Raw genomic sequence first — 11,318 nt, forward strand, 5'->3', positions numbered from 1 at the left:
CTAGAGGTGAGCCAGACCTGGCCCTCCCTGCCCTATTAAGGAGCTCCAGCCTCTTTTAGACCATCATTTCTCAAATGTTAGTATGCTTACAGGGATCTTGTTCAAATGCAGAGTCTGTTTTAGCAGGTCTTGGTGGGGAGCCTGGCATTCTGCATTTCTTAACCAGGGGCCACAGATGCTGTTCACCTTAGGACCACACTTTGTGCTTCATCCTCATTCAGGATTCTCACAAAAGCCTGACCCAGAAAATGCCTGCATCCTGGAAAACACATTGCCCCATGCCTTACAAATAATTCTACTACCTCTCACAAGTGCCTTAGATCTGACTACTGACAAAGTTCTCAATAGATCTTCACAATAGCCAGGAAAGGGAGTCCAGGATTATTTTTACCAATGAGCCCATTTCACAGATGAGCAAACTGAAGCTCACGTAAGCAAAGCAACCAGCCTGGTGTTTACTCACTGTGAGAGGCAGAACTGACTCCCAATTTGAAGATTATTCCTTAAAGCCAGCTTGGCTCTCAGGTTCACAAAATTCTTAATTTCTGTACAAGGGGTCACACATATTCTGTAACTGGTCCTGCAATCAGCACACGGATTCTGAGAAGAAACTTTTAGAGAGGCTTAGCAGGAATACCAAACTGGGCGACTAACAGCTAAGTCCAATGCCTCCTTTTTCTAAGGGTAGGCAAGTACCCCAGAGCAATCGCAGTGATTCTTGGGATCAAGCAGACCGGGGTTCGAATCCCAAGGCTGTCATCTACCAGCCATGGGACCACAGGCTCATTGTGTATGTAAATTAGCTTAGCCTTTATTTCCTATTTCCCCAGTTATGAAAGGAGGGAGTTGAATGTTGATCAGAGCAGGGGGTTCTCAACCTTGACAGCATATAGCATCCTTGGGGGAGGGGAGCTTGAAACATGAGCATGCCAGGGCCCTATCCCAGATATTCTGATTCTATTGGTCTGGAGTGGAGATGAGATGGGGGTTTAAGAACCCCCAGGAGCCTCTAATGTGCTGCTGGGGTTCAGAACCACTGAACCCTTTCAGCCTTCAGGAACCTTCAGGCTGCAGTACTTCAAGTTCAGGTGATTTACTCTGTGACTCCAGCAGAAATATCCCAACCCCTCTGCATGCTCCCAGCCAGCCCAGAGACCTCTTTCCTTCCGAGACTTGTGTCCTACATCCCTACTGGGCTCCTGCCCTTCACAATTTTCGACTTCCCAATGTGTGCTAGGTTCTGTACTTGCCCAGGGGACTGGCCTGAGCCACCAGGAATTCATCTGCAGACAGGAAATACAGCCCCATGTTCAGGCTAAGATAATACAAAGCTTATTTTGCTTTGCAAAGTAACTGCTTTTCAGAAGAGCTTTTAAAGAAATAGACTCTGGCATGTGGACGAGCTAAAATTAAATGGAACAAAAACACTTGCCAGGCAGAGTATGATCTTATTTGCATAAGACTGTGCATTTACATCCGTAACTACAGGGGTATAAATGCAGAGAAGTGAGGTCTGGAATGGTGGCCACCATGTCAACTGTAACTATCCCCTTTTTCCTTTGGGCTTTTCAGTTTGTTTGTTTTTCTTTTTTTTTTTTTTTTTAAATATACAAAAGCACCTATTTTTATCATCTTTAAAAAAGCTATTTCCAGAGAATATAGTGATAATTTACATCTAAGTGTGAGAAAAGATCACAAAGTTTCGGGTGATTGGTCTTTTTTCTAAAGCTAAATTCTACTGTCCATTTAGTTTGCTGGTGTGCTAGAATTATTAAAATACTAGGAGATGAACAAGAAACACTCCCTGAACCTTGTATAAAAATAGAATGCATTCTAAGGAAGCCATTTACCATCATTTAAAAAAATGGTTCAAAAATTAAAAAAAAAACAAAACAATCCAAGAAGCTGGGTTTTCCCCCCAGCGATTCTCCATGAGGGTCTGGAGCTGGTGGGAGGAGGCTGACCCCAAATCATCCTGCCCTAGGTTTGGTACTGCTCAGTAAGTGAAAAGGATCCGGGCCAGACCTGGAAGAATTCCCTCTGGGCTCCGAGATCCAGCAGAGCCTTGGCCCAGGGAAAGGGAGAGGAGGTTGCCCCAGGGCCACAGCGGGGAAGGGGCACCGGTGTCACTTTCTCTGAACCTGATCACAGCTCCCAGCACTGCCGGCCCTTATATAGACACTCAGCTGCCGTTCTGGCTCCCCGCTCCAAGGGCAAGGAGGGAGGTCACGGCTGCGGGCAGCCAGGACGTCTGGCCGAGCCAGCAGAGGCGACCCGCCTGCGCCCTCACCACGACCTACGCCCCTCGCCCAAGTTCCTGCGACCGCACCCTGCTCGGACCTCTGACCTTCTCTCCCTGCATCCTCCCCAGCACCTGTTCCCCCTCCTCTGAGCAATCACGTTCCTTTCCTTTCCTCTAGCCTGCATCTGCTTCCCCTCCCCCAGCGCCACAATCTCAGGAGCTTCTCTCCTTGCCCTCTCTTCTCTCTCCCCTCTGTCCGGCCCCGTATGGGAGAACCCCATGATCGGACCCCAAACCGGCCCCTGGGATTGTTCCCCCACGATTCAGGCCTTTCCCCTCCTCCAGACCCCTGGGTTTACCGCCGTCCCCCGCCCCGCAATGCCAGTCCTCTCCAGCCTCCGGCCCTGGCTCACCTGGCTCATACTTGAGGTAGAGAATGGAGACGATGAAGTAGCTAAGGTCGAAGACAGGAAAGAGGGGCACCCGCGAGAAGCTGAGCGCAAGCTCGCCCAGGCTCAGCGCCGAGAGCAGCTCCATGGCGCCCGCCGGGTCCCACCCCAGCCCCCGGCCCGGTGAGTCCAGTCGCCCGCAACTGCGCCACCCCCCCCACTGGACCCGCCCCCGCCCGCCAGGCGCCGCCCCCAACCCTGCCCCCGCGGGAGAGGAGGGGCGACCGCTGGCTGGCCTTGGGGCGGGTGGTGGGACCCTCCAGTCCCATGGAGGCCGGTCGGTCCAATGTCCCACACTCTGTCCCTCGGGCCATCACGACCCCATTCAGCCCAGCCAGGCGGGGTGCGGGGTCCCCGTGGAGTGTGAGTTGGACAGGGGATCTGTCCTTGGAGCGGGGCAGGATCCGTTCCTCACGGAGCCCACCCAGGCGGGACGGACCATTCAGGACCGCGTTCCTGTGGGGCTGATCAGGACCCACGTCCTCTGTGGAGCCCTTGGATCCGGACCTCCATCCCCCGTGGGACCAGATCAGTTGTGAACCCCATACTCCCGTGCCCCATAGGGTCCATTCGGTCAGGACCCCCGTCTTCTATCGAGCTGTCATGATCCCAGCCCTCTGTAAATCATGACTTCTGTGCCGCGCAAGGAATCCCGTCCTCCGAGGGAACCGCTCAGTCGGAACCCCCGCCCCGGGTAATGCCTGCCTAGTGGGGATCCCGCCTTCCGTGGGGCCCAGGAGGAGGCCCTTTTGGAGTACAACAGTTGGGGCGTCCATGCCCGGTAGAGCCCACTGCATCAGGACTCATTCCCCTATGCAGTTCAATGATCAGGGGGCACCGTTTCTCCAGAAGCCGCATCCGAGAGCCCAGCCCAGCAGAAGGGAAAGCTACTGTGCTAGTGCTCTGACTGGCTGGTCTCTCACGCATGCGCAAAAGGCTTCCAATCCGTTACCCAACCCTGCCCCAGATGGCTCCGCCCCCTTGCGTGACGTCATGCCTCCGCCCCGCCCTTTCTTGGTTACCCTCCCCAGGCCTTCCTAGCAAGGAGCGGCGCTCCCTCTTTCTTTAGGGGGCTTGGCCTGCAGCAGGACGGACCCTGCCTGTCTTGGTCTTTGATTGGTCCAGCCCTCTCCAGAGCTGCTTCGGGATTGGTCGGCTCGTGTTCCTCTCCCCTCCCTTCCCGAGGCTTCCGCTTCCTGTTCTGACGGACGCGCCGGCAGTAACAATGATCGGGGACATCCTGCTGTTTGGGTAATTAGGGGGACCAGAGGATGGGACGTGAGGGCCCGACAGGGTGGGGGCGGTCCAGGTAACCGTATTCTCCCTCTGCAGGACGCTGTTGATGAACGCCGGGGCGGTGCTCAACTTTAAGCTGTGAGTAGGCCGCGTTGGACCGTGGCTCCATCCGGGGGACCCGTAGCCCCGCCTTCGCGAGCGTGAGCACGCCCTACGCCGCCGGCCCCGCCCCCAGGTCCCAGCCCCAAGTTCCGCCTCCAACGGAGTCCATCCTTTTGTGACTCTCCGCGCCGCCGAGATTTGAACTCCGGACTCTCAGTTCCCCCGGGATCCCTCTGCTCGCATCCATGAGAGCCTCAGGCCCATCCCCCGAGAATCTCTTAGCCCTAATCTGTACCCGCAGCCCCGCACCTGGCTACCTCGAACCACTCTCTCCACCCCGTCGGTGGCTGCAGGCATGGCTGTGATTGGCTGGGCAAGGGGTGGCCCAGGGAACATCACTGAACCGCGCAAAAGAGGTCACACAGCAAACCAACGGTAGGGCTAGAGCTCCCCTCTGAGCTGGGGATCAGGGCCCGGGGACTAAGTGGTCTGTTTGTCCTATTGAAAGTGGTCACTGTCTGCTCTTTGTAGGAAAAAGAAGGACACGCAAGGCTTTGGGGAGGAGTCGAGGGAGCCCAGCACAGGTAAGGCCTCCTTTCTTTCTGTACTCTGGAATTGGTACATTTCACAGTTCTTTTTCACCAGTTTTCTTTTAGGGTGTGTGTGTGTGTGTGTGTGTGTGTGTGTGTGTGTGTGTGTGTGTGTGTGTGTGTGTGTGTGTGTGTGTCTGTGTGTGTGTCTGAGTTTGTGCTGTTTCTTCTACCCACCTCTGTCATCCACTGCTTTCTCCTACCAGACCTCCCTGCATAGGTCAGCACTCATATCATTTCTTACAGTTATAATTTTCTTTTATGTATGCTGTCACCTGGCTAATATCTAGCTCTCACACTTGACCTTAAGCTCCAGAGAAGAGGCTCCAGCTTGTTTTGGCTCATCTGTGTCCTTGCAGTTCCAGCATTCCAGCATGAATGAATGAATGAGTGAAAAAATGAACAGCCTATTGTTTCCAGAATGTGGTAGACCTGTTTGTTTAATTTTCAATTAGATTAGCTTTCATATAAATCAGGAGATGTCATATAAAGATTCAGATGTATGATTTTTCAAGAAAAATTGGAACATTCTACAACTTGGGGTTCAAGCGACCTTTTGACACCTGTTGAATAGGAGTTGAGAAGCAGGACCCCGCTGAAGCCGGGCCTGTGGCCTCTACCTCATCCCAGCCCCTGCCCCCTTATCTTTGTATCATTTCACATGACTGGCCCCTGGAGGCCCTAGAATATATACTTCCTGCTAAATTGACACATGTGACTATTTGGAGTCTAATGGGACCTATACATGACTATTGTATCCATTCATTCATTCATTCACCAAACATTTACTGAACACCAACTGTGTACCAGCCACTGTGCTAGATGCTGGGGACACAGCAGGGAACAAGACAGAAGTAATTCCTGCCTTTGGGTTGTACTCCTATGGGGTGGGACACACAGTCCCTAAACAAGGAACAGACAGTGAAGAAGAAGATGTCGGGAGGATAGCAATGGAGTTGCTGCTCTGGCTGGGTTGTGTGGAGGGAAGGCCCTCCGAGGAGGTGGCATTGCAGCCAAGGTGGTGGGTGTTATGATGGAGCATTGCATGAGGACAATAGGAACCCTAAGGGCAGTGAATCTGAAGGCAGTCTGACAGCTCCCCTTTATTGGGGGCCTGCCGGGTGGTGGCTGCCTTGTTAGGTACTTCCTATGGGTGTTTCACTCCACCTCCATTCCTAAAAGGTAAGGAGCATTTTCCTGTTTTACAGATGAGGAAACTCAGGTTCAGAGATGTGGCTCAACTTGTTTGTGGCCACACAGCAAATCAGTGACAGCATTGGGGTTTGAGCCTGGGTTTTTCTGACTTCAGAGGTTGTCCTCTCAGTCACGAGACTGACTGTCTGTTCATTCATGCATTCATTCAGCAGCTGTATATGTTGCTTACCCACTACGTGGAAGGCACTATTCCAGCCCCTGGGGCTGTGATCTATAGATCTGAGTTGGAGCTATGGTAGGTGGGAGATTGGCCACGTGGGCTCGAAAGTGACGGGAGCATTGGTGACAAGGATAGTCAGAACGGTGGTTTCCCTCTGATCGGGAGCTCCCTGCTAGGCTCCTTCAAACTAGGACTCTGTGTTGGCAGTTGCCCCTGTAGATCATGCTCCTCTCCCTTCATCCTCTGCCTGGCTGACCCCTAATATCACAGTGGCTTCATTTATTGAGAGTGTCCTATATATCAGGCACTGTGCTGCAGCCTTCCCAGTCCCCCATCATCCCCATTTACACAGGAGGAAACTGGGGCATATGTAGGCCCAGGTCACCTGTGTGGAAGGTCAGTAAACTCCAGCCCAGGTTTTTTTTTGGCTGCGTTGGGTCTTCATTGCTGTGAGCTGGCTTTCTCTAGTTGCAGGAAGCCGGGACTACTCTTCGTTGCAGTGTGTGGGCTTCTCATTGCGGTGGCTTCTCTTGTAGCGGAGCATGGGCTCCAGGCGTGCGGGCTCTAGAGCACAGCCTCAGTAGTATGGTGCATGGGCTTAGTTGCTCCACGGCATGTGGGATCTTCCCGGACCAGGGATCAAACCCGTGTCCCCTGCATTGGCAGGCAGATTCTTAATCACTGCGCCACCAGGGAAGTCCCCAGCTCACGTTTAAGGTTGGAGTTCACACACTTTCCCAGTGAGGCTTCTTCTGACCCCACCCCCCTCCCAATGCATGCCAGGTCGGGTTCCCCCATTATAGCTCCCATGGCACTTGTCCTAGTGAATAATCAGATGTGTGGTTACTTGCTTAGTATTTGTCCTCCCTGTGAGCTCCTTAGGGCAGGGACACGTGTCTCATTCCTCCCAGTATCCCCTGCACTCAGCTAGCTACTCCCTGGGATGAGTGGCCTTTAGTCAGCGTTTGTTCATGGTAAGAGAGGCCATTTTTGTGATCCTGGGCTTAGAGAAGGGCCTTGCCAAGCAGTGCCTTGCAGACATTCTGGGAACGGATCTGTCTCTGACATTTGCAATCTGTGCTGGGCCAACACTTATATAGGCTGTGCTACGTGTCGCTAACCCCGTGGCTTGGACAACACTGGACTTGTCTAAACCATGTAGAGCAACACCTTGTGCTCTTCATGCGCTTGGATGGTGCAGCAGTGCCAGGTGGCGGTCATGTTGGGTTGCTGTGGAAGTTTCTGAGCTCCTGCCCGGTGTTCCACCTCTGGTCTGTGGATGACACTTTGGGTTACACCCTTGTAGATCATCTAATCTGGATCCGTTCATTTCATTCTGGAGGCCTCAAGAGGCTGGGCAATCAACTCAAAACCCCAGAGGAAGGTCCTGGAACCCGAGTCTCTGGAATCTTTTTTTTTTTTTTTTTTTTAATTAATTTATGGCTGCGTTCGGTCTTCGTTACTGCGTATGGGCTTTCTCTAGTTGCGGTGGGGTGGGTACTCTTCGTTGCAGTGTGCGGGCTTCTCATTGTGGTGGCTTCTCTTGTTGCAGAACACGGGCTTTAGGTGCGTGGGCTCTAGAGTGCAGGCTCAGTAGTTGTGGCGCACGGGCTCAGTTGCTCCATGGCATGTGGGATCTTCCCCGACCAGGGCTCGAACCCGTGTCCCCTGCATTGGCAGGCAGATTCTTAACCACTCTGCCACCAGGGAAGTCCCTCTGGAGTTTTAATGTACCAAATTCCCTCTTCTTGGAGTGGTTTCTGTTCCTTGGCATCAGAGGGGACTAGAGTTAGTCGTCACCAAAGCAGAACTCCCATTTTACTTGCCTGAATTAGTATGCTTTTTCAGTTGTAAACACTGAAAACCAGCTCAAAGTGGTTAAAGCAAATTGAAACATCAAAGGGTAGAATGGTCCTCGGGCACACGTGGATTCGGGGCTTAAACTGGCTGTCCAGCTTGTGACCTTCCCCAGCTCTCTTTTCCTCCTGGGTTGGTTTTACTATCAGCTGGCTAGTGTTGACAAAGTTGACCCTAGAGCAGGGCTTGGAACATTTTTCTGTAGAAGGCCAGATCATAAATAGTTTAGGCTTTGTGGGCCATAGAGTCTCTGGTGCAACAGTTCACCTCTATAAGTTGAAAGTAGTCATGGATAATATGTAAATGAGTGGGCATAGCTGTATTTTAATAAAACTTTATGGCTGTTGAAATTTGAATTTCATGTAAGTTTTGTGGCTCACAAAATACTTTGTTGTTTTTTTTTTTAACCGTTAAAAAATATAAAAAACATTCTTCACTCATGGGCTATACAGAAATAGGTGGCAGAGGCCAGCTTTGGCCTACAGGCCATGATTTGCACCCTGCCTAAGAGGACTGAGGACTGGGCTTACACCTTTGCAGTCCAGCTAGCCTGGCAGAAAGCAAGTGCCTCTTTCCCGGTAGTTCGGGCAAAAGTCCCAGGGCTGGCTCTCATTGGACAGACTGGGGTCATGTGCCCTTCCCTGAGCCAGTCAGAGGCTGAGTGCTTGGTCCTCCCAGGGGGTTGGTCAGTGGCAGCTACAGCCTGAGTGCTCAGGGCTGGGGAACAGAGGCGGCCCAAATGAAAAGCCATGCTGCCATTGGAACATGGGGGCAGTGGGTGTGGGGTGGGCAGAAGCACACTGCAGCCGTGACAACAGAAATGTTAGCACTGCTTGTGAAAATGCTTTCTGACTTTCCAGGTGACAACATCCGGGAGTTCTTGCTGAGCCTCAGATATTTTCGAATCTTCATTGCCCTATGGAATGTCTTCATGATGTTCTGCATGATCGTGTAAGTCCAGCCCGCCTCTCTCCTTCATTGTCATTATCCTCAGGGTCGTTCTCCAGAATGACCCTCTGATGGTCGTTTTCTGTCCTCCCAGTCTGCACTTTTGTGTCATGCTTTCTGCTTTCAAAGTAAGAACTCTCCACACTAGAGAGGAAACTGGGGTCTATAGGAATTAAACTATGTCACTGCAGTCCAGGCTGGAACTTCGACTGGAACATGGTGTTCTTCAAGTCCTGGCTGTGCCTGGTGCCTCAGCAGAGGCTGCCAAGAGATGCCTTCCCCTGAGCCCATGGCTCCATCACCTCTTGCCAGCTCTGTTGATTGTGCTTAGCCTATACTTGGCATTGGCCAAAGTGGAAAATACGTCTTGAAAGGCCAGCATGCTGCCGGGTCTTGCTCCCAGCCTGCTGGAAGCCAGCAGAACTGTATTCAGGCTTTATTTCTGTTTTTTATGCCTATTTTATTTTCTCATTAGGCTAAAAGTATCCAGTTGGATTGGTTTTCCTTTCAGTTGCAGGACCATGCTGTTAGTGAATTATGAGACTCCTAGTAAACAGACTCAGGGAAAAAAACAAGGAGAATCTGGGGTTCTGGGCCAGGCTGTGCCCATCTCCATGTGCTTCCCCTAAAGAGGAAGAGAGTGGAAAGTTGGCTGTCTTGAGTCATTGAGATGCTGAATTTGGGGTTGCTGTGCGGTTCTTGTGCCAGCCCAGTGGCTGTTTGAGGGGATGATTCCAGGACTTAGGAGATCGGGGAGGAGGGATTTCTGTGCTGCTGAAGAGTATTTTAGAGCCCAGAATGAGGGCTGTCATGTATGCCCAGAGAGGCCCTTTTTAGGAGCTCAGATGAGACATGCCTAGGTACAGAGAGGGCTCATGAAGAGATCAAGGAATTTGCAGAAGAGTGTAGGAAGTATAACTAGCTCTCAAAGGAAGTAGAAGTACTGGGGGGCTCCTCCAGCCTTTGTCTCTCTAGATTCCCACCTATCCATTTATTCATTTATTTATTCAAAACTGTCTTTTGAGGGCTGTGCTCTGGGATTACAGTTGAGACCAAAATAGCCATAGTCCCTGCCTTCAGCGAATACACAGAATAACAGGGATGTAAAATAAGCAAATAGGGGGAAAAATCAGTTGTGAGGTGGAGAATTGGAAGGGGGCTCCCAGTTTAGCAGGGTCAGGGAGAGGTTCTCTGAGAAGATGCCATTCAAATCAAGACCTACAGAACGAGAGGAAGCCTGCCATTTGCAGAGCTGGAGAGAGGCATGGTAGCACCAGAAGCAGCATTGGCAAAGGTCCTGGGGCAGAGAAGAACTCGGTGTATTTTCATCATTTTGTTCTTTTCTGTCCTTTGGCTTCATCGTCCTCTCTTACCTGACTAGCTACTTTTACTGCTCTACCTGCTGGCCTGTGACCAGGATGGTAGCCTCAGGCTTTGTGACCTCCCAGCTCAGCCCAAGGCTAGCTTAGCCAGTAGCCCAGTGTCCTGATTTTGATTTCTGGGAGTATCTAGGTGTCACCCAGATCTACTTGGATTGGGGGTTCCTGCTTCCAGCCACTTAGGTCAGGGGTCAGCAAACCACAGCCCATGGACCATATCTACCCTCTGCCTATTTTCATGAATGAAGTTTTCATGAATGGAGCCCATGTCTGTCACTGCTTTTGCACTACAATGGCAAGGTTGGACCATTTTGACAGGCTTACAAAGCCTGAACTACTTACTGTGTGGCTTTTTACAGATCCCTGACCTAGGCCAGCTCTTTCAGCACATGCCGTGAGTGAGGGAAGCTTCTCTCCAGAAAGGGCTCTGTCAGGGAGGCAGTAACTGGCTTTTTCAGGATATCAAAAACTGGAAATCACCTAAGTCTCCAAGATCAGGAGAAGAGTCAGGTAACTCGAAGGACCCCCATACGACCAACTGACACAGCACCATCATTGATAATGTGCCTGAAGGTTCTGTCTACACAGGAGAATGGTTTGAAAGTAAAGAAGGTCGGGTGTCACTTGTATGCACACTCTGGTGTCAGTTGTGACTTGCATGCAGTAAACATTGAATAAATGCTGAGTGGGTGTGTGAGGGAAATAACTTCCAGTGAGAGAGTTGGAAGGATCTACTCCAGACTGTCCACGGAGGTGACCGTGCTGTGACTGCTGAGGAAGTTAGTGGGCTCAAGGGATAGTTTGCTATTCCCTGTACTCATTTCTGTATTGTTGGAGCTGAGCTCAATTGGAAATTTTAAAAAGTTATAAAAAACTTGAAATACAGGGAGAAAGGTGTCTGAGCGTTTAGAGACCAAGGGCACTGATATCTGTGACTTTGAAACATGAAAAATAAGGTAGATGGATCAATGGATAGATACACAGTAAGCAAAGCATTAATTGCAGGTGGTGTGTATGTGGGTGTTTGCTGAACTGTTATAACTCTTCTATATGTTGAAATCTTCATTAAAAAAGTATGGGGGCTTCCCTGGTGGCTCAGTGGTTGAGAGTCCGCCTGCCGATGCAGGGGACGCGGGTTCG

At 51.2% G+C, this 11,318-nt stretch overlaps 1 protein-coding gene across 1 annotated transcript in view; it reads left to right on the top strand.

Annotated features, from left to right (window-relative positions):
* The first annotated feature begins 3,814 nt into the window (after positions 1 to 3,814).
* Positions 3,815 to 11,318, top strand: part of SMIM7 (small integral membrane protein 7) — a 14,207-nt gene continuing 6,703 nt past the window's right edge. The window contains exons 1-4 of the mRNA XM_007105002.4: positions 3,815 to 3,942; positions 4,024 to 4,065; positions 4,561 to 4,613; positions 8,712 to 8,802. Coding sequence (XP_007105064.1) covers positions 3,917 to 3,942; positions 4,024 to 4,065; positions 4,561 to 4,613; positions 8,712 to 8,802 — 212 coding nt within the window. The 5' untranslated portion in view covers positions 3,815 to 3,916. The remainder of the gene's footprint in view (positions 3,943 to 4,023; positions 4,066 to 4,560; positions 4,614 to 8,711; positions 8,803 to 11,318) is intronic.

The sequence above is a fragment of the Physeter macrocephalus genome, unplaced genomic scaffold (assembly GCF_002837175.3).
Source record: "Physeter macrocephalus isolate SW-GA unplaced genomic scaffold, ASM283717v5 random_510, whole genome shotgun sequence".
Lineage (NCBI taxonomy): Eukaryota > Metazoa > Chordata > Mammalia > Artiodactyla > Physeteridae > Physeter > Physeter macrocephalus.